At 38.2% G+C, this 22,356-nt stretch overlaps 2 protein-coding genes across 7 annotated transcripts in view; both read left to right on the forward strand.

Annotated features, from left to right (window-relative positions):
- TENM4 (teneurin transmembrane protein 4) overlaps positions 1-22,356 on the forward strand; it is a 1,678,763-nt gene that overhangs the window by 143,995 nt on the left and 1,512,412 nt on the right. The gene's annotated exons all lie outside the window — the stretch shown is intronic.
- Positions 18,369-20,700, forward strand: LOC106039858 (taste receptor type 2 member 40-like). Its single transcript, XM_013187312.3, has one exon. The coding sequence runs from the start codon at positions 18,636-18,638 to the stop codon at positions 19,569-19,571; it is 936 nt and encodes a 311-aa protein (XP_013042766.1). The 5' UTR covers positions 18,369-18,635; the 3' UTR covers positions 19,572-20,700.

Here is a 22,356-nt window from a genome sequence, read left to right on the forward strand (position 1 = left end):
CTTGAGATACATCAGCTGATTCTCCAGATAACTGGCTTGGAGGCATGCAAATGGCAAGTTGCACCTACAGAGAGGAACCCCTCTGCTCCCAGCTGTGTCTGTTCTTTTTGTGTCACATCCTGTTATTGAAAAGGAGATCTTAATGGAAATGCATGGATTGCAAAGGTTCTGCAGGAGTGCACACATTGAGCAGACTGTACAGAAATGGATTCCAAACTACAGATGGAAAATAAGCATTTTAATTAATGTTAACTTTTATAGTACTTAGAGGACCTACATTCTCATAGATATGATTCTATCCCATTTGGTCATGCAGAAGCTAATCCTGATGAATTTGCTAATTTTGCCAAAGAGAATTCATAGCTTCCTCTTTTCATCCCTGTACTTTCTTGCAATTACTGTTGTTTGACAGCTGTTGTTTTCATGCAAATTTCACAATGTGGTGCATGAGTCTCTATGAGGTGATAATAACTGTGCAGATCACGCTTAAACAATAGAAATAAGTATAGATGATATCATTATATTTCTGAGATGCAATTTGATTCAACGTATCTCCCTACTGTGGCCGCATAAACCTCACAGGCAATACTGCCCATTTCCCATTGAGAGCAATAATATGCTGTGCATGTAGATGAACGCGAAATTGCCATTATATGTATTAGCTACAATTAGTTGGGATACCGAATAGACCATATTCTTGAAGCTTATTTAGTCATTTCGCCTAGGCAAAATGATTTTGCAGTGCTTTATGCCCACTTTACTGATGTGCAAATCCCACCATGCAGATGCAAAGGAGTGGATAAGCTGGCTGTGTGCCATGCTATCAGCGATTATATAGCTGGGATGGTTCTCCCAGCCCATTTTCACTGCAGGACTGCTCCCAGAAGACCCCTGAGCAGTATTATGGAGATATGCAACATAACTGATAGGTGTATTGATTCACTGAACAAAATGAATGCACTGTTTCTAGAACTGGATCTAATACAAAGATAACTGAGGCAAGACTATGCAAATGTTGTTAATGGTGAATGACAGAGATGGCTTTTATTATTCTACTACCCTTTCATCACTTTAGATGGACTGTGAAACCACACTTTGAAATTATTAGCCACATTTAAGTCCTGGAAAGATGCTGGAAATAGGAAATGTAAAATGACTCACTCTTAATGAATAAAAGGATATCAGATTTTTTTTAAGGAGTTAATGCTTACCAAGTTCAAACTTAATAAAATAATAATGTATAGACAGTACTGATAAAAAGCAAAATTAGAATAGCTCGATGTAGCTCACAGAGAGGTACGGGCAGAATGAATTGACTAATGTAATTTTTTTCTCAGTGACAGCTGAATTTCAGTGGAGGGTAAGCAGTTTCAATAACAGACAGTACTGAACTTTGAGATCCTTCAAGATGAAAGACAATGTATCTTAGCTTTGTGCATAATGTTAGGCAAAGTGTAGACATCAATAGTACTTCATTTATGGATTATTATTTTAATATACAGGAAAAAGTAACAGAAGAATAGCTGTGAAGTTACCGTGAGTGGTCTCGTATTTTTATCAGTTGCAATGGGCCATCTCCAGATAACTGAATTTATGGCAGAGGCTACAGATGACTTCTGTTAATGGTAAGGTATCATTGATAGGAGACAATATTTTGATTTCATGATTACCCTTTGGTTATACTGTAATTTGATTTTAGCATTGTAAACTACTTTTTTACTCTAATGTATCACGGCTTTGGAGCTATAAGTATAAAATTTAATCAAAGCTGCTGACAGCAAATCAGTTTATTGTTTCAGGAAACTGAAATATTAAGGTATTATCACTAAAGATAATTTGCAGTAAATAAAAGCATTCACTGCTCAGCTGCTTAGTGCTATGTTGCACGACCCTGTGTACCCATAACTATCACTGTCTTGTATGCACACATGTGCACACACAAATGCACATGCAAAGCTTGCTCTCTTTATATAGCACTTAAATATGTTGCTTTAGACAGTGTCTTGGACACGCATTTCATAAGCAGCCAGCCATCCCTTCCCCTCCAGCTGCGAACCAACCTGTCCCTCTTGCTGAAGTTCTACCTTTCTGCGTCACCCTGTGACTTTTGCTGAGCTGAATCTGCACTTCCAGCTCGGTGAATCAGCATAGCTGGCACCAAATTAGCAATTCGTAGTATTTCAGTGTGTTCAACAGCACTTTGGTGAGGTAATTACTTTTGGAAATGCCAGTTCAGCACAGCCAGGGACAAGCAGAAAAAGAGATTCAGACTTTCCCAGCAGGGACAGCTGGGGTTGCTGATTAAGGATGGATGAATCTGTTTGGGAAAACAAATCAGCTTAAGCCCCAGTTCTGCTAAAGTTCCATATCAATTCCTGTATTTGTGAAAGCGTTTGTCTTCTTTCCAGGAAAAGGGCTGGGATTTTTCATTTGTTTGTTTATTTGTTTCTTTGCTGTTGCCACCATACTGTTTTCTTCCAAGAACTATGGTTTGATAATCGCAAAATACTGAATTACATGTCTGGTCACATCCATGCAGAGTGATGGCATTTTCCTATAGCATCTTAGGCAACCCCACGTGGCAGCTCCTTCAGGAACAGCAGTAAATCTCATGGCACAGAGAATTAAAGTATGCACCTAACCAGTAGATTTAGAAATTGGCAACCACTTATGTTGTTTTCAGTTGTGTATCTTCATCAGTGCTGCCATTAGTACCTTTTATCTTAGAAACAATAGGGTAGCATATTAGATTTCTGAAAACAGAAGGCTGGCCAGATTACTGAGAGAAGGTGACATTAGTGTCGTAATGAAGAAAAATAGTGAGGAACAGAGGCAGTGTATAAAATCATGCTATATTTTAGGCAAGCTCTGCTTAACAAACATGCCATAAATGGATTTCAAGACCACGTGTGCAGGGCAGCTGTTCCTTGTCCTCTGGTGATAGAAATGGATACTGTCCATTTGTGTCAGATGGTGTCTTCAGATTATTAGTACATTTAAACCTGTCTTCCAGAGTCCTAGAAAGTCTTAGCTGGGCTGTACATCTGTCTTTCCCTCAGAATAAGCCAAGAGCAAAACAATTAGACACTAAGAAATCTGATTTTTAATTGTTTTTGTGGGGTAAAAAACAATATCTATAGTAAAGACTGTCTTGGTATGGGTTACTTAGATGATTGCTTGTTGGGTTGTATGAAAAGCTCTAGAGTATATTCCTGAAAATCTAGGATACCTCACTCAGCACCTCGTTCAGTATTTGGAAATTCATGTGCTGTCTATCGTTCTGATTCTTCACTAGTACGGGACTGGCATGTTAATGTATATAATCATTTCTGGTAATGCTCACCAATAGCCCCATAACCTATGAAGCACTTTCATACTGCAGTGAGTGTAAAAGGAAACTGCAGAACAGAAGGAAAATCATGAGTCCAAGCCAAGGAGGAACAGATACTATCTTGTTAAATGAATGGCACAGTTTGGAACAAATATCTAATGCTCTTATATTTGTAGGAGTGGCATTAATCAAAAAGAATGTAAACGTTTTTATAGCATTGACTCTGTTTTGAGAGTGTTTAATAATCACTTATCATAATAAAAACATTTTTAGTCAATGAGCTTTTCCATTATCTGGGTTTTCCCATCAACTTTGGCAGTTCTGGAACCTGCTCAGAACCCATATAACTGTTTTTCAGAGTGATTGTGTAGTCCAGGCAGATTGCATATACTGATGACACGTCTTCTGGAGGTCTCACTAGGAGTCAGTGTATTTAGAAAATAAATTGAACAAAATCAAAGCAAAGATAATTATCCTAATGTTCAAAATTATGCTGAATTGGATCCTTGAGTTAAAGAAGCATCTCAGATGCCTACCTTAGTGTAAAATTGGAATTATGTCTTCATGTACAAAACATAGTAATCAGCCACTGACATAGCATGTTCCATCATATAGGAGATACCCCTGTTTTCTTTATAAAAGCCAGTTATATGGACACTAAGATGAGGAAAAGGCCTGGATGAACTCAATTAGAGCCACAAGTTTAATGCATCCCAGTGAGTATGTCAGGAACTGCAGGTGACACATGCTCCTAATCTCCGTGCCTCCAGTGTCTGCTAGTTTATACACGCCTTTTTAAACACAAAATTTTTGTTTTGTACCATTTTAATCTGCTGGAGTCTCCTTCCCTCCACAGAATGGGTGAGAATCATCACGGAGTTATCATAGCGTGACTTGAGTTGGAAGGGACCTTAAAGATCACCTAGTTCCAACCCCATTGCCATGGGCAGGGATGCCACACACTAGATCAGGTTGCCCAAAGCCCCATCCAACCTGGCCTGGAACACCTCCAGGAATGGGGCATCCGCAGCTTCTCTGGGCAGTCTGTGCCAGGGCCTCACTAGCCTCTGAGTGAAGAATTTCTTCCTAATATTCACTCTAAATCTCCCCTCTTTTAGTTTAAAACCATTCCTCCTTGTCCTATCACTATCTTACCAAGTAAAAAGTCGCTTTCCATCTTTTTCATAAGACCCGTTTAAGTACTGCAAGGCTGCAAGAAGGCCTTCCTGGAGCCTTCTCTTCTCCAGGCTGAATATCCTCAGCTCCCTCATCCTGTCATCATAGGAGAGGTGCTTCAGCCCTCTGACGATCTTCATGGCCCTCCTCTGGACTCAGTAACAGATCCACATCCTTTTTTGTGCTGGGGACCATAGACCTGGATGCAAGACTCCGGGGGGGGGGGGGCCTCACAGCGGGCGACAATCACCTCCCTTGACCTGCTGGCCACTCCTCTGTTTATACAGCCCAGGATGCAGTTGGCTTTCTGTGCTGCAAGCACACACCGCTGGCTCATGTCGAGCTTTTCATCCACCAGAACCCCCAAGTTCTTCTCTGCAGGGCTGCTCTCAATGAATTCTTCTCCCAGTCTGTACTCCTGTCTGGGATTGCCCTGACCCAGGTGCAAAACCTTGCACTTGGACTTGTTGAACCTCATGCAGTTCACATGGGCCCACTTCTCAAGCCTGTCCAGGTCCCTTTGGATGGCATCCCTTCCTTCTTTTCATCAAATGCACTACTCAGCTTGGTGTCCTCTGCAAACTTGCTGAGGGTGCACTTGATCCCATTGCCTATGTTGTCAATGTCTATCCACCTGATGGAAGGGAAAGTCACTGCCAACTCCTGCATTACTAGCTCTATGGCAGAAATCCTGCCCGGGTGAATTTAGCATATCGTATATAGCCATGGTTGAGAACAATGAAGAAGCTTGGGTCTACTTGCAGACTAGAACCAAAATGAGTCTGGCTCAACTAGTATCCTAGAGGGAAAGGATTAAAAAACTTTTTTTCTAACAAAGAAAAAGGCATGGACCAGAAAATAAATAAATAAATAAATAAACAAACAAAACTGGGAATGCTGCAGAAAAAGAAGTCAGCGCTTGCAGAAGCTGGCTGGAGTGGAATGAAACATGAGAGAAGTTAAGTATTTGTCACTAGGGGGCAACGTGGTATCGGATAACTGGGGATGGATGCTCCCCTGGAAGACAGTGAAATATGGGGACAAGAGCATGACACCATATGGAGGAGAGACTTTAAAATAACAAAGCAGCCTGGTGAAGCAGAGCAGAATGAGAAATTGAGTTTTACTGCCCTTAGTCATCAAATTGAAAACGTTCAGCCAGAGAGAGGGGAGTGGGAGTTGAAGAGGGGAATGTGGCTGCTGGGATTTGATCAGTGGTGTTACCTACGATACAGTCAGACATGAACTCTTCCTGAATGAAGGAGAAGTGATAGAATCACATTCATTATCGAGGTGCAGAAAGGGGAAAAAGTGTATATAATGGACTGGCTGTCTGAGTTTCAAACAGACGTGGATTTGTGACATCTATAGCTAATATCAGAAATGCAGTTAGTCTTTCACAAAACAAGTTTAGAAGCTCTCAGTTCATCAGTTTTGAGTAGATTCAAATCTCAGTACAATACACAGAGCAAAGTTACCCCTTAAATCACTCCATGTGTAAGAGTGACAGAAAGAAGGGGAGAAGTAGTGTTTCCATAATGTCTGGTGCATATTACCCAGTAACCTATATTCAACTACTGAACTGGTGAAATAAGCTTTTAAATTTGGACCCTTATTTGACCAATGTTGATAGTAGAATAGTTGGAAGATGAATCTGAGTTATGATACTGCTGAGGGTTAGACTTAGAGTTTAAAAGCTTCTTTAAAGGAATAAGTTATTTTTAATGCATCCAGAATGTGAATATATTAGCCTAAGATGTTTAGTACATCTGAATGGATTCTTGACTGTAAAACAAAATAGTTGAAACAACCTAGTGGCTTCATCCACAACAGACTGGCTGAATCTATACCACAGAGAAGTTTTCTTCTCTGGGCCCCAAAGGGTCCTAAGAAGAAAGTAGTTAATTAGTGCATGAAATTGTTTATGAAATACCATGAGGATTGTATTGCAGCCTGCCACAGTAGTGTTTTCATGTGTTTGTTTGGCACTGCTGGGTCCATCTAATATTTTGCCAAGAATGTCCAGAACAGCCCCATTTTGCCCTCTTTCCTCCTAGACCCCTCTAATTCTGCTCCTACTTGCTCCATGTGGGAGCTGTCTCCTTTACTCATCTTCCTGCTTTCACTGAGCTGATTTAATCTGCTAGGTTTGCAGAATACCATTTACTTGTGTTAGTGTGCTAGTTGTTTGTCAGCTCAAAGAAATAAATAAACTCATGATGGAGGCCACTGGGCATTGAATCTGGCACAGGCAAACCAGCAGCAGCTGGCGGGAGCAAGACAACCCATTCTCTGCCACAGGGAAATGTTACGCTGTCTCAGCTGTATCGCTGAAATGTGTCCTTATTCCACTTTAAATTAATAAATCATTCATATATAACCCAAGTTAACTGAGTAGACTTTGACAATCAGACCTGTCCATGTTATATGTCTTTTCATTAAAGCTAATTATAGTTTTTGATATTCAAAAACTGGCATAAAGTGTTCACATTTTTTTGGGTGTTCCTCCTTTCTCCTTATCTCAAATCATAATAACTTTGAAAAAAAAATAATTTGGGTAAGTATAAATCTGCAACAAAAATCCCAGAGAGATTTTTAAGTGTTCTGCTTTTCCTGAGGAAGGCCAAATGTCACATTCTTGGATTTAGTCAGATCTGCACAGTAAATCTAAATACAAAATATTTGAACACCACTGCAAATAACAGTCAAAATCCAAAACAATAAATAAATGTTCTGCAATAAAAACAGTTATAACAGTTATTTCTAAGTGGGATTGAATTGAGTAACTGATTGCCATTTCTGAAATAATGAGCCTTATTCTCTTGTTTACTGCAGAGTAAACCAAGAATAATTCCACCGTATTTTACTGCCTTAGACATGTGAAAGTGATACAAGTGAAACAGACTTTGGGCTTCTGCTTTATTAGTGGAAATGAAGAATTATGAGCAAAAACACCAGTGTGAATCCTTTTAAACAGACAAAATTATTACTTTTGGGAGTCCTTTCTGGATTCAGATATAATTGTGGTTGGAACTAATTTTCTCCTACACTACTTGGGACAAAACTGCTGTTATTGCTGTGCATGTATTTACAGACTTTGGCACAATGGGATTCAATTATTTTCTGGGATCCACGTACTTCACTAATACAAATAATTATAGTTGTAGCATGGGGACTGTATTTTGTGGTTGGACATAGTCAAAACCATAAAAGAATATTGTTGGTCATACAGTGTACTGAACTGTGAGAAGTGCTACATAATGTAGCATAGCTCAGCAACATTAATTCATTTACACCATGTGGGACCAAAGGTCTGCCTGTCCAGGGACCTCCTTGTGACAGAAGCAGAGAACAGATGCCTAGGGAAGATTATACAAACTGGACAAATATAGACATTATTTTCTCCTGATACTCTCCTGGGCATCAAAATTTTATAGCCCAGGGACTATGTGAACAGATTATTTATTTATTTATTTATTTATTTTTAATGTATTTAAGCAATAGCCAATTGATTTATTTCCTATGGACATCTAAATTCATCTTTTGGATCCAGGCAGACTTCTAGCACTGGTAGTATCTTCTGACAAGCAGTCCTGCAACTTCCCCTATGTGTAATGTGGAATACCAACTTTTGTTTGCTTTTAAGTCCTCTTTCATTTGATGCCACCTATTTACTGTACAAGACCATAAGTTGTCAACCCTATTCACCTTTTCCCTGTAAGAGATTTTTGTGTACCAGCAAGTCATATCCTCCAGATCTGTCTGGTTTTACCACACTGAAGAGTTCAGCAGTTATTTCATTTTATGGAAACCTGCCTTCAACTATCCCAGAAAACATCCATCTGTAGAAATGAATTCATAACAGGATAAATTGGTCTTTTGCTTCTACCATTTTAACTTGAAACATAGGAAAAACTACTTTGTGTGTGTGTGTATATATGTGTGTGATTTTGAATGTGCTTCCCACTTGAGAATATCATTCTAAACTTTGCATACAGTAAACAGGCATGTGTCATTGTGCTGAGCATTTTCTCAAGGTTTTGATGGCTTTTTATTTCATGCATCATTCACCCCTTGCTGTAGTAATCACACCAAGTAACATTTAATTACTGCTAAATTAAAAGCTGATAGGATATTGAGAAATAATACCTGGACCCAGGCATGTTGGTAATGGATTTCATTGTACTCTACTACCCCAAGCTATGCTCACATGCATGTGACATCTAGTTACTGCAAAATAAATAACTAACAGATTGAATTGTAGATTTTTCATTAATTTTCTTCACATCTGGGAAGCTGGACTTAAAAAGTCAAGTGACCTGATCTCAGAGCTGTACAGAAGGTGTTACTTAAGTCGTGTGCATCAGAAACAGGTTATAAATACACAGACTTTTTCTTTATTTATATGAGCTCCTTCAGAGCTCATATAAGCTCATATAAGGAGAGACTTCAATACAAATCTTTCTGAACAGATAACATTTTCTTTCTCCTAGAGGCAGTGCCAGAAATATTGCTGACTTTCAAGGTGAGTAGGATTTGCTGTGACATGTCGCTTACATTACTAAAAAAGTATAAGTAAGCAGTGAAAATCAGGATTAATCTAAATTTGCATCACAGGTGGTGTGGAGTATTGACAGAGGGATTTGCATTGCAGTCGACTGTCAAAATGGCACACTGGTTATACAAACACAAGCGGATCCAGCATCAGATCACTGCAAGCGATTTGCTAATAGTGCTGAAATAGTGGAAGCCTATAAATGGTATTAAGGCCACAATACTTATTTGTACTAAAAGGCACATTTATATGAAAGGTGTACAGTTGGCAAAAGTAGGCACTTAACAGTTGATAATTAAAAAAATGCATATTTAATTTCGCTTGTATAGTGTTCTTGATGATAAAATCTTTAATGGTATCACCACATACAGTTGTTTTTACTGATCTTTTTTCTTCTGATGGATTCATTGCATTGGGAAAAAACAGAGCTTTCTATTTGCTGAATTTCAGTTATCGCTTACAAATAGTACAGTAGAATTGCTAACAAAATTGCAAAGATCATTTTTTTTAAATGGAAAATAATATATTAAACAGTTTAAATGAACTTGTTTTACCTAAATACAGAGCATTATTGTGAGATAAATTTACAATTCAGATACATTTAGAAACTGAGGACATATTTCTTAAATATTAATATGTGTTTTAAACTTATAAATCCACTAAAAAAAAGAAACGAAAAAAACAAGCACACAAAGCAAACAAAAAGCTATGTTGCAGTTAAGTGTTGTTTCTCAGATACAATAATTAATATAGTCTGTATGAGTGGAAAATATTTATTTATTTATTTGTTAACTCTTCGAATTCTTGGTTTCTCATTCTGTTTGGTGTTCAAATGACAAAATGAAAATTATTCTCTTTTGGACATTGGGACTTCTTTCACTGGCCAAACATGGTAATCTAGTGCCTTTGTCTGTGGGACTTTCTGAAGAGGGCTGTCAGCTATGTCTCAGAACTTGACAGAGACCTGACAGCTACTGGAGGTCTACTAAACAACAGAAGTAGAATACCGGAGAGCAGATATTGGTCAATGGTTATTTTAAAGTCTAGTGACACTAGGATATGGAGAAAAGGTCTCCCAAAGTGTTTGTGTCAAGCAGCAAGAGTGGTGGCAAGGTGACTTCTGGCCTTGTCAATGACTGTTCATGTTTGCAAGACCACCAGAACCCTCAGCTCCGCAGATCCGTGAACAGACTGCAAATCTGTTTGTTGAGCTGTGTGTTCTTTCCAGAAGTAATGTGCTAAAGTCAGGTTTACTACATGTCTGAAAAGCAGTTTTGGGCTTACCTATTACCGTACGTGCAATTTCTTCTCATTGTATCCTGTGATCCAGATATTTAACTTTATTTCTGGTAGCCTAAAAAGGGGAATGTTGAGCTCAATTCTACCTTATAATATTTTACTTTTTGTTTCAACTTTATAACATGACCAGGTTTCTTTGTACCCCTTGCTTAAAAAGAAAAAATGTTTAAGTTGCCATTCTCCAGGTGATTTCGCACTGGTGTTCTCAAAGCTTAAAATGTCATTGCATCCTCTGGGCAATGCAGGTTACCAAGGTCTATTGTGCTGACTGATGTAATTAGAGATTTTTCTTCTAGGTGTTGTGTATGATCATCAACATTTTTGTGTTTTCAGCTGAGTGCAAGGGAAACCTGAATGATGATGGCAAACTAAGTTTAAATAATTCATTCATTCTTAAAATACTTTATTTGTTTTATTAAGAGCAAGAAAAGCACTCATCATTGTGCACTGGGTTTACATGGAAAGGTTTTGGTAGTGTAGGGCTGCAGAGGTGGCCTCTGTGAGAAGAATCCAGCAGCTGCCCCATGTCAGATAAGGGCCAGTTTCAGCTGGCTCCAAAAGAGACCCGCTGCTGCGCAGAGCTTAGCCAGTAAGCGATGTCGTTTGTGCCTCTGTGAGAGCAGAATTAAGAAAGGGTCAAAAAACTGTTGTGCTACAGCAGATATGAGAACTGAGAGAGAAGCAGCCCTGCAGCCCCCAAGGTGAGTGCAGCAGGAGGGCAGGAGGTGCTCCAGGCATGCAGCACAAGTTCCCCTGCGGCCCGTGGAGAGGCCCCTGGTGGAGCAGGCTGTCCCCCTGCAGCCCACGGGTCCCACACGGAGCAGATCTCCACGCTGCAGCCCGTGGAGGAGCCCCCGGTGGAGCAGGTGGATGTGGCCTGGAGGAGGCTGCGGCCCATGGAGAGCCCCCGCAGGAGCAGGCCCCGGGCCGGAGCTGCAGCCCGTGGAGAGGAGCCCACGCAGGAGCAGGGGGTCTGGGGGGAGCTGCCCCCGCCCGTGCTGGAGCAGTTTGCTCCTGGGGGATGGACCCCGTGGTACGGAGCCGTGTCTGGAGCAGTTCTTGAAGAGCTGCAGCCTGTGGGCAGCCCCCCCAGGCTCAGTTCGGGAAGGACGGCATCCCGTGGGAGGGACCCCACGGGGAGCAGGGGCAGAGAGGGACCGTGAAGGAGCAGTGGAGATGAAGCATCAGGGACTGACTGCAGCCCCCATTCCCCGTTCCTGTGTGCTGCTTGAGGGGAAGAGGTAGAAGGGAGTGAATGAGGGGAAGATGGGTTTAGCTTGCTTTTAGTTGTCACTTCTCTAATCTCCTAGTGATAGTCAATAAATTATATTAGTCTCCCTACTCTGAGTTTGTTTTGCCTGTCACAATAATTGCTGAGTGATCTCCCTGTCATTATCTCAGCCTTTGAGCCCTTATCATCGTATTTTCTTCCCATTTCTCTTTGAGGAGGGGGAGTGAGAGAGTGGTTGTGGTGGAGTTCAGCTGCCCAGGAAGGTAAAACCACCAGACATTGAAACTGAAAACTGAGGGACATCCCCCGTTCCTCCATCTGTTCCCCAGCTGTTACTACTGAAGGTGATGTTATATAGCATGTAGTAACCCCCTTGGTCAGCTGGGGTCAGCTGTCCTGGCTGTGTCCCCTCACAGTAACCTGTGCACCTCCAGGTACCTTGCTGCCAGGGTAGCACCAGAAGTAGGAAAGTGTGAAAAGGCATTGTGTGAGCACTGCTCTGCAACAACCAAAACATTGGTATGTTATCACCACTGTTTTCATCACAAATCCAAGAAATAGCATCATACAAGCTACTATGAAGAAAATTTACTCCATTCCAGTCAAAACCACTATAAGGATAATATGCTGTCATTGAAAAATTTGCCCTGAATTCATTATTACTTCTTAAGCTTTGTGGTGGATACTGCACAATACACAATGAACCAAACTCAGCCCAAAAGAGCTCTTCCAGTCATAGTGACAAATGTCAGATAAAGATGTAACTGTGGCTGCAGACAGTGACAGTTTGCAATGAAGATATGGAGATAAAAACAAAATGCTTTATTGTTGACCCAGCTAACACAGTATTCATCCCTAGGGATAACAGAAAAAGCTTTGAATATCCCTTTATCCAGGATACAGGAAGGCATCCAGTTAAAGCTTATAGGCATAGGCTGGCAGCAAGTTCCTTTGTGAACTGAGGTAGGGAAAACATGAGTGCTCTTCTGGTGTCTTACACTGATATGGGGCAAGGTTTCTGTAAGGCTTTCTGGAAAAGTGAGTTTTGGAGGGAATTAATTCATTTGCTGGTGTATTGAAGGTGAAGAAACAAATCGGGGAAATGAGAAAAAGGAGGGAATGAGAGTGAGTGGTGCAGGTAACATCCAGCATTACTCAGGAAGTGAACACATTTCCTTTCATACTTTACATGGTATAAAGCACAAACTCATATTTACAAATACTATCTTCACTCATCTTTACAAATAGTGTCTTGAGTTGATGCATACTTAGTTAAACTCCATTCCTGCATGACAAAGAGAAACTGTTACAGTCAGTAGTTTCGTCCTAACTCCAGCTTCTTCTTTCTGGGGTGTACATGCATTCTTACTTCCTTAAAGTTATAGTTACTTCTTTTTTTCATCTGTGCTGCGTTCTATCTTCTTGACCTCTCTCAAGTATTTTGAAGGACTCTTTCCATTAGCTTTGTCTGATCAGTCTTCAGTTTTGACAATGGCCCTCTGAAAAACAAATTGTATCGTACTGAAATTAACAGTATGTTATCTCCAGTTCAACAATGACAGCAGTATGACAGCTTGCAAAATAATCGTAAAAGAGATTATCACCCTTTCACATATATTTTTGAGATATTTTGCAGCATTACTTCTTTGTGAAATATAAAGTCAGCAATGTGTTAAATGGCAGCTTGATTTATTGTTGTTTACTAGATGCAGGATATTTTATTAAGGTTCACAAGCCTTTTATACCTTGTCAAATACATGAGGAACACTTGATGAACCATTTTAGAAAGTGCCATGGGCAGCAACAACCATGTTTACAGCAATAGTCAGGACTGCTGAGTTTCTGGGCAAGAGTCTAAACCCAAATGATGATGGCTTACCTTTTCTTTTTTCTTGCAAGTTTTGTTGGCCTATTTCTTCATCTTATACAAGAAGTATTCTCCTATTCTTTGTTGATGTTGTTGTTTTTTTATTATTCAATTATTTTTCTATAAGGATCTTATTACTAAGTACTTCGTTGTCTTATGCCTGTGTTATAAATGTGCTATTCATTACGGACTATAAAAATCTTATTTATTAAAAAGCTCATGATTTAAAGGTGAAGAAATGTCATGAGGATCTAGTAGGCACTTACTCCACTGGAATTAAATTTATTATGATTCCTTGGAAAGTGGTGTCCTTCCTCCAAACTGAAATAAAGTCTGTTTTCCATTATTTTTTCAGCACAAAATACGAGCAAACAATAAATTATTCTCATCTCCCTCTCTCTTTCTCTATTAGGATGTTTACTACCATGGTAATATGCATTCTTGACTTTCTTGTACTGTTTTGCAAATCTTTTAATTTAGTTGTGGTATAATAAAACATAAACAGTCAGCAAATGGTTAGCACATGTTAAACACAAAACTGTAATGTCACTAGGATGCAGGAAAAAAGTTGAAATTCTTCCAATATTTTTCTTTCCAGGTAGAATTCTAAAATGAAATTACAGGCTAGGTATTCTGCTTTTAGACAGAAAACATGAGGGAGACAGCATGATTCCAGTACTGCAGTTCAGCTGGTGATCCAGAGCCCTTCTAACGTTTCAGGGGAGCAGATTGTGAAGACTGAAAAAGAGAAGCTAATGATTTCAGATCATGTCTTCCTAATAATCATAATGACTTAGGGAATGATAGGAAAAGCTAGATTTATGATTCACTTAGTACACTAACAATGTGAATAGATGAGATGTGTCCTTCTGAAGCATGATCTTAATCTGTCCAAACCCTACCCTAGTTCTGATTTCACTGTAACAGTCTGAGTTTGAAAAACATTTAAGAATTGTTTGAGGAACATCAAACAAAATGACAGCATCTACTGGACCTCATGAAGTCTTATTTTTTCCTGCTGTGTGCTTGATGTCTCCAGTCTTAGAGAGTGGACAAAAGCTAATTGGACAGTCCAACAAATTTTAGTAGTAGTTTTCACAGGAGTACCCCATAACAGACACTCATGTAAGAGCCATTATACAATAGGTATTGTTTGAAAATGTCAGTTTTTTACTTGTGTATTTATCTGCTGGTCCAGCTGCTGGAGTAAATGGCCATGCAAGATGAAATTTATCTTATTAAACGTACCATATCTACACTTCAGATACATACATATACCTATGATAGTCAGCCAAATATTGTTATAAAGGAAAATATGGCCAACTCTGCTGTTGCAAGAATAGACTTTTAAGGTTATATCTAAATTGACGGTCTTGGGATTGCTTCCTCATGTGCATGTTCAGGTAAATGACATTACCCCACCTTGATTTTGCTCTGGATCATGGCCGAACCTTCACATGTCCATACCTCCATGAGATGAGAACCCTGGTTCTCAAGTTAGAAGCGAGTTCAGCTGCATGGACTTTACAGATGTTCATCTCCATGGTTTTTGTTTATGATTTTTTTTTCCTCAAACATGCTGGAGGTATCACATGAGAAAGCTTTACATTTTGAAATTTGATCAAGAATTAGTTTGGCGTAGATGAGGGCACCAAAATTCAAAAGGCATGTCTGTTAACATGCAGAGAGATGAGTAAAGATACAGAAGGGTGGCAGCAGTTTGAGCACCTGTCATGTCACACCAAAATCAAAGCTCTTAAAGGACAGCAGCAAGAACTTAATGCAAAAAAGTCAATGCCATTAAACATGTTCTATTTTTTCCTATCCTCAATCCAGCCATAGACAATTACTTCTCACTAAAACTTATGAAACAATGGTTGTAGTTGGATGGTTCATCAGCGACATTTCCAAGATATGCATCTTCCTGAACAATACAAGAAATAAATCTTCCAGTATCATATTCATATGCTTCTTGCACACAGTAAAAGGCTGAAAGATTAACCAGATACCAGTTAATTAGTGTTTCGTGCTTTTCTGAATGAGCAGAATGGACAGTGTTTTACAAGAGCCAGAAACTGTCTGCTGTGCTTTAATAATCTCTCTAACTACTTCAACAATTAAAATTATTGTAGGAATTGTGGGAAGTGTATTTATCACAGTTGTTAATACGAATGCATGAATCAAAAGAGGAAAGCTGTTACCCAGTGAACTGAACCTATCTTCTCTAAGTACAGTGAGTTTTGTCTTGTAAGGGAAAAAGTGTAAATTCAGACACAGAATTTACTATTTGTGTCATACTAATATTGTCCTGTGATTATTTTTAAGAATTGCTAGAGTCCGCATCACACTGTGGCTCAGCCACTTTTATAAATTCAATCACATGATCTCCCAGAGGATGAGGCCAAGGAACTCTGACATATTGTAAGGTCTCTTCTGTATCCTCTGCCAACTAGATCTGTTCTGAACGACTGTTAAATATGTAGCTCAAAAAGAAATCTACAAAAGAGCATTAATGTGGCAACCCTACCTGGGATCTGCAAGCTCTTTATCTTTCCTTCACAGAGTACCTCCTTTATTGCAGTTCTCCTTTCATCCAGGTTGCTGCTGGTCTCTTTGTGGAGACACATCACACCAAAGTGAATCTATATGTCTGATTACATATACCCAATGACATGTGTGTGTGTAGGTGTCTTTAAAATTCTGATCTCCGGTTTTATTGCTAAGAAAATGTTGACCTATCTAGACAATATAATTGAAAAATCAAGGAAACTTACAATCCTAGTATTAGATAAATTCTAAATATTTGGAGTAATCACCCTTATTTTCATCATAGTTTGTTCCTAATAGAAATAGATGAAGCTGAGAATTTGTCATGATATAAAACATTATATAAGAACAGAAACTTCTGTTACCACAGCATGAAGTTCTTGACATACAGCATCCTTCAGGACTTTAGACTCCATTTTCTTGCAATTTTTGACCTTGCTCAGAGGAAAAAATAAATAGGTAAATGGAAATTAGATTTGTTTTCCTTTAAAATTCTTATTTTTGATGGTGGATATGAAGAGATAATAGAATTTTGTAACTGTTTTCTGGAACAGTTCAGAATACATTTTAGTCTTGCAGTTTTCTAGACTATCTTCCAATGCAGTTTCTTCTACTTCATAATTGCAGTGCTGTTTTTTATAAGTGTATAAAAATAAAGTGTTATTGTCACGTTCCCTTGAGTAACTTAATGACTACATTTTTAAGGTAACTGATTACTGTAATTATGTAATGTATATTCCGTGTACAGGAAGCTTTATGCATGTAACTTTAAAATACACCGTAGGCGTCAAGTTACACTTTTTTTTTTTTCCTTAGTAAGATATGACTTTATCACTATTTTGAAATACTTCTTGTGAGATACATGATAGGAAAAGTAAACATGCCAATGTATTCTTTGTTTTGTTTTATTATTTTTTCCCCCTTCGGCTTTTTGAAATTTGGAAGCTCTATAAGATATTTTGCAAAAGTGTCTCAAAATTGCTTTTTTACTTTTTATTTTTAAATTTACATTGTTGTGATGAAGAAAATATAGTCACTTCTTAAGGAAAAAGCTTCCAGTCTTTGTGATTACTAGGACCTAAATGGAAATGTAAATTGAGCATGACTGAAGTATTGACAGAAAAAAAAAAATGGAGATTTTCATTTCAATAAGTTGATGAAGAAATGCGCTCGTACCAATTTAAGTTAGCTATTTCACTACTGAACAATTCTACAAAAGCTAAGATATGGTTGGATATATATATATACATATATATAGGCTGTACATCCTAGGATGAAGATAGGATATAATGGTAAACAGTACATCCCCAATTGGCAGGTTTTATCACATTGAGAACCTTGGTCTGCCTTTCACTTTGAGTCATCTTACTCCATTGAGAAATGGACTCCAGAAGTATATGTCAACCTTCCACAAAAAAATGATAAAAACTTTACTGCCTAAGTAAAGTACTTTTCAGTAGCCAAATGATCTCGTTTCCTTCCATGACGTCAAAGTATTCATGTCTTCTTTCATATTTCCCTAATGCAAAAAATAATTTATTTACAACATTAATGCACCAATATTACATTAATGGATTGAATTAATGGGATTGTGGCTGAGAAAATGAGGAGAAATTGTTCCATAAATCTAGACATATTTCTTTTTAAGTTAGAAATAATGCACTGTGGGCTTTAACACCACCACCACCTCCCCTCCAATCTTTGTGGACTAATTGCAGCATCTAGCCAAAGAGGGCACACATATGCAGATGGATGACAGACTTTCACTCCATAAAGAAAAAGCGGTCCAGATCTGCTGTCTAGAGGAGAAACTTCACTGTGAAATGCAGGTGGGATAGAGGTCATGGCAGTGAAAGTAGCTGGGGAAGGTGGGACTTTAACAGTGTTCTGCTCGATGGACTGCTCTGCTTCACTATCCTGCTGTCATAAGTGTCCCCATTATACAACCACATGCTGTCATCTTTTGATCCCATATACATGACCATCACAAGAGATGGTCACAGAAGTGACCATCCACATGAACACATTAGAAGTGGGTAACTATATGAAGCAATAAATAATAGCAATTGGGAAGCTTGTTTGTCTGGGGTGCTCCCCAAAAATAGGACAAGGCTGTACAATCTTCACCATGTTAAAATGGAGGTGATTAACTAGTGTGGTCATACTTGACAGAGTTTCAAAACAATATGAAAGATAATAGTTAAAATATAAAACCTCTTGTTATCTCCTGACAAGCTGCTGGCTGTGTTGGGTTGCTTGATACATCTTCTTCCACATTGTCAGGTACAGTCACAATCACAGAGCCAGAGCCTTCTGTCATTCCAGGTGGGAATATAAATAATTGGATAAAAGATAAGGCAGTTAATACACCTGACAATCCCACATCCCTAATGAAAAACGTAGGCAAATCTTATGCATGTAAAAATTTAGAATTAATTATTAAATCCTTCTCTGATTTGCAAGCTCAGGAACAACACCAACAAACATTTTCTACTATCATTCCCAGATGTCGTTGTTCCTTGATATAAGGCAAGCAGACTGGGGCTGGGGCTAGTAATATACTGTCTGATCTGCTCATCTTTTGCACAGCTTCACGAGCTAATCAGGCAGAGGTGACCAAAGCAGTGAGATGTTGCCTCCAGTTCTCATCACTTCAATGTGTATTGTAGCTATTGAAGTTGTTGTTGGATTTATGGGAAATGGATTTATTACGGCTGTTAATAGCATTAACTGGATAAAAAGCAAAAAAATCTCTGCTGCTGATATGATTCTGATCTTCCTGAGCACATCAAGATTTATCTTGCAGGTGACTGTAATGATGTACATTCACAGTCTCTATTTTACAGATGTTTTTAAGTTGGCTTCTGTGTACAAAGCTTTTGGTGCTGTATGGATGTTTGTAAACCATGCCAGTTTGTGGTTCAGTACCTGGCTCTATGTCCTCTACTGTGCTAAAATAATCAATGTTACCCAATGGTTGTTGCTGCAAATCAAGCTCAGAATAACTGGGATGGTTCCATGGCTGCTTCTAGGATCACTGGTGGTCTCTTCTGTGACTTCTCTTCCTTTCTTATGGACTACACCCAGCACGTACCTCTGCAGCTCAACTGGGAACTGTAGAGAGAATAGCACAGTACACATCAGTGACTGGGATAGTTCACATCTGTACATTCTTCTTCTTTACTTTGCCGGTTGCTTTTTTCCTCTGGTACTATCTGTGGTAACCTCAGCCCTATTAATTACTTCTCTGTGCAAACACACCAAGAAGATGCAATGCTATGTAGATAGTTTCAGGGATCCTTTGATAGATGTTCACCTAACTGTCATTAAATCCATTATTTCTTTCCTGATCCTATATCTTTCCAGTTTTGTAGCTCAGATTCTTTTGACACTGTCAACTTCTCAAAGTCAAGATGCTGTGAAGGTTGCAGTATCTCTAGTAGTAGCTGGAGCATATCCTTCGATACACTCTGTTATCCTGATCATAGTCAATTCAAAGCTGAAACTGGCATTCAGGATGTTTTGCCAGCATTTTAAGTGTCATTTGGAAAGTGTGACTCCCTAAGCCTTATATTGCAGTTTAAGATTAAAACTGTCAGGTTATATATCTGGAGGAAAGATTTTATGCATTTATTGTTTCAACATCTTTGTTCTTTATCAAATGTTGTAGTCTTTCAGGGATTTCTGTGATTAAATCTCCTTAACATTTCATAACATCTGAAATAATATGCATTTTTACCCTTTGCTTTTTATTTTTTACTATACCACTCTTGCTCTCTCACAATCTGATTTAATAAGGAGGAAGAACAAGAATGCAGTGAAAGGAAACAATACACTTAAATACCAAATCAAGTACAAGATGTGTTGTGATTTCATATTTGCTGTTTAAGACTGCTGAATTTATGATACATTTGAATGAAATAAAGTGGGACTAAAACAGAGACAAAAGTTACAGAACTCACACATATCAGTTCTCATCTAAAGAATCTCTCACCCGAGAAGCTTAAAATTGGCTGAAACACATGCTGCACAAGACTTAACAGAATATGCTTCTATGCATGCAAAACTAGTTAGAAGATAACCTGGGGGAAATTAAGATATGGAGACATATAAGTAATTAATGTAATTGTAATTATATTTTGAATGAGGTTTGTGTTAGAATTCTAGTATATACATAGCAACTGAACAGTTAAATCTCCCTTTAAAACTGTTTCTTTTGTTCAAAGCATACTTTATATTGGTTTGTTTATTTTTTGTTTCTTAAACGTTTTTTAGTAATTTGGTGATTACAATGTAATTGGATGTAAGCATGTGGATCTACCTGTCCACTGCAGAAAATCTCTTTCTTGTTGACTATTCTGAACAAAAATCTGACTTTTTACATGATTTGCTGTTGTTTTGAGTAGGTGTGAGTTGTTTCTAAGGCTCTTTTCTTTTAATACTTTATGCTTCTGTGAAGTTTCAAATGTGGTTGATGAAATATGTTCTTCAACAAATCCTGTCATGTTTTATCAAATAATGTGTTAGATGATCCTACTCTGAGGTTCTCAGCTCAGATGTACTGTTTTTAAGCTGTTTATCTACTCTGCAGAAATTTAGATAATGCTAGATTATAAATCACTATGGTGAGAGTTTCAGTCCAATCTATAAAATTAATGAAGAGGGTGATTCATTTAGTCTTGGAGTGTTTCAGCTTCAGTGTTTGAAAAATAGGATTCATATCTTTATAAAATGCTTTGAAATCACTATTTAAAATTACTAGATAAATGGTGAATACAATGTTTTAAACTAATATTTTAAAATATTGTTTACAAAGCAATATAGGTTAATACAAATAAGAGGCATGAATGATTGTACTGTCCCATATGAAGCAGTATGATTATTAGCATGTCTAAACAGTGGGGTCAAACTGCATATCAGGAAAGGTGAATGATAAACTCATTGACACAGTGTTTGGAGGAGCAGTACACTGTACCGTAAGACTCAGACTCTCGTCATGTCCAGACCCACATGATTTTTCTTTTGCTCAGTACTGTGCATGCTACATCAATAGAGACTCAAAAGTCCCCTGAGAGCCCTGTCTGTGAAGTTTTGCAGGGAAGCAGATGGAAGCCACCATGGTCATGTCGCAGCGCAGCCCTGCTCCACAGCAAGCGATGGGGCCTCCACTCCTGCACACCCTACCAACATGGACCAAGATCAGAAGAGCCACACAGAGACAGCTCTTTGGGCCCTTTCTCCATTTGGCATGAAAAGAAAGCCTTCTGAAAGAAATGAGGGATTATTTATCTATTTATTAATTAACTTGATCAGGAGGATCTGGCTAAACTATTTTCCTCATAGAGTTCACTTCACTGTAGGTGTCTCCAAACCCATTTTTGGTGTCAGTCTAAAGACAAAGGGATCAGAGCCACAAATGAAAATACTGGCCTCTGCTCAGCTTTGTCACTGTCTCCTCACCTTCAGAAGGGAGAGATGTGAAGCAGGAGCAATGATTAATAAAATATCCTTTAGTGCCTCCAGGGGAGAGGAAGACAACGCTCAAGTACTTGATGTCTTTATATTGTATTGATGAAAGTTTTGTTATACACAACATAGACTGGGATAGATGTATACATAAATTAGAATTTCAGATGAATGAATCAGTAAATAAAATATTAGTTTTGTCCTTTCACTTCCCATCTTTTCCCCAAGCTTCAATTTATTTTCATTTCTTCTTCTACAGAATTTGCAGTTTCCCATTTATTTTCTGATCTTGCCCTGGTATTTAGATTTCAACCTTTCCCTTCCTAAAATAGTTATCTATATTCTCTGCAGTTCTAATATATATATTTTTTCTGGTATATTTTTAAAAAGAACTTGCTGATTATTATTTTACAACAAAATATCATGCACCAAATTGTAGCAGTCTTTTGTCTATCCAGTTCACAGCAGAAAGAAAGTAAATCTGATCAATGTTTCAGTAATGACAGTTTTCTAGAATATATACATGTAGAATTTCAAAAAATAAATAAATAAAATAAATCCAAAAGCTTAAACAAACAAACAAAACCCACCTTTGTTGAGATTTCATTGTCTAAGTGTTTTTATAAGCTAATTGAAAATAAGACTTAATTCACTAGTACATATCTCCTGGAACTTTGCAAGTTATATCAAATATAGATACTACCAAGTCCACTGTAAGGATGGTCTTGTAAAGTATGAAAAGGTAATTAGTACTGCTGTTCCTAATGACTGCATGAAAACCAAGCCCTCTCTCATCCAAATTTTTATATATTTATTGTCCTGATTCTTGTTTTTCTAGATCATAATTCATCACTGCTGACTTTTCAGGAACAGCAGTATTTTTT

This window comes from Anser cygnoides, chromosome 1 (assembly GCF_040182565.1).
Source record: "Anser cygnoides isolate HZ-2024a breed goose chromosome 1, Taihu_goose_T2T_genome, whole genome shotgun sequence".
In the NCBI taxonomy this organism is placed as follows: domain Eukaryota; kingdom Metazoa; phylum Chordata; class Aves; order Anseriformes; family Anatidae; genus Anser; species Anser cygnoides.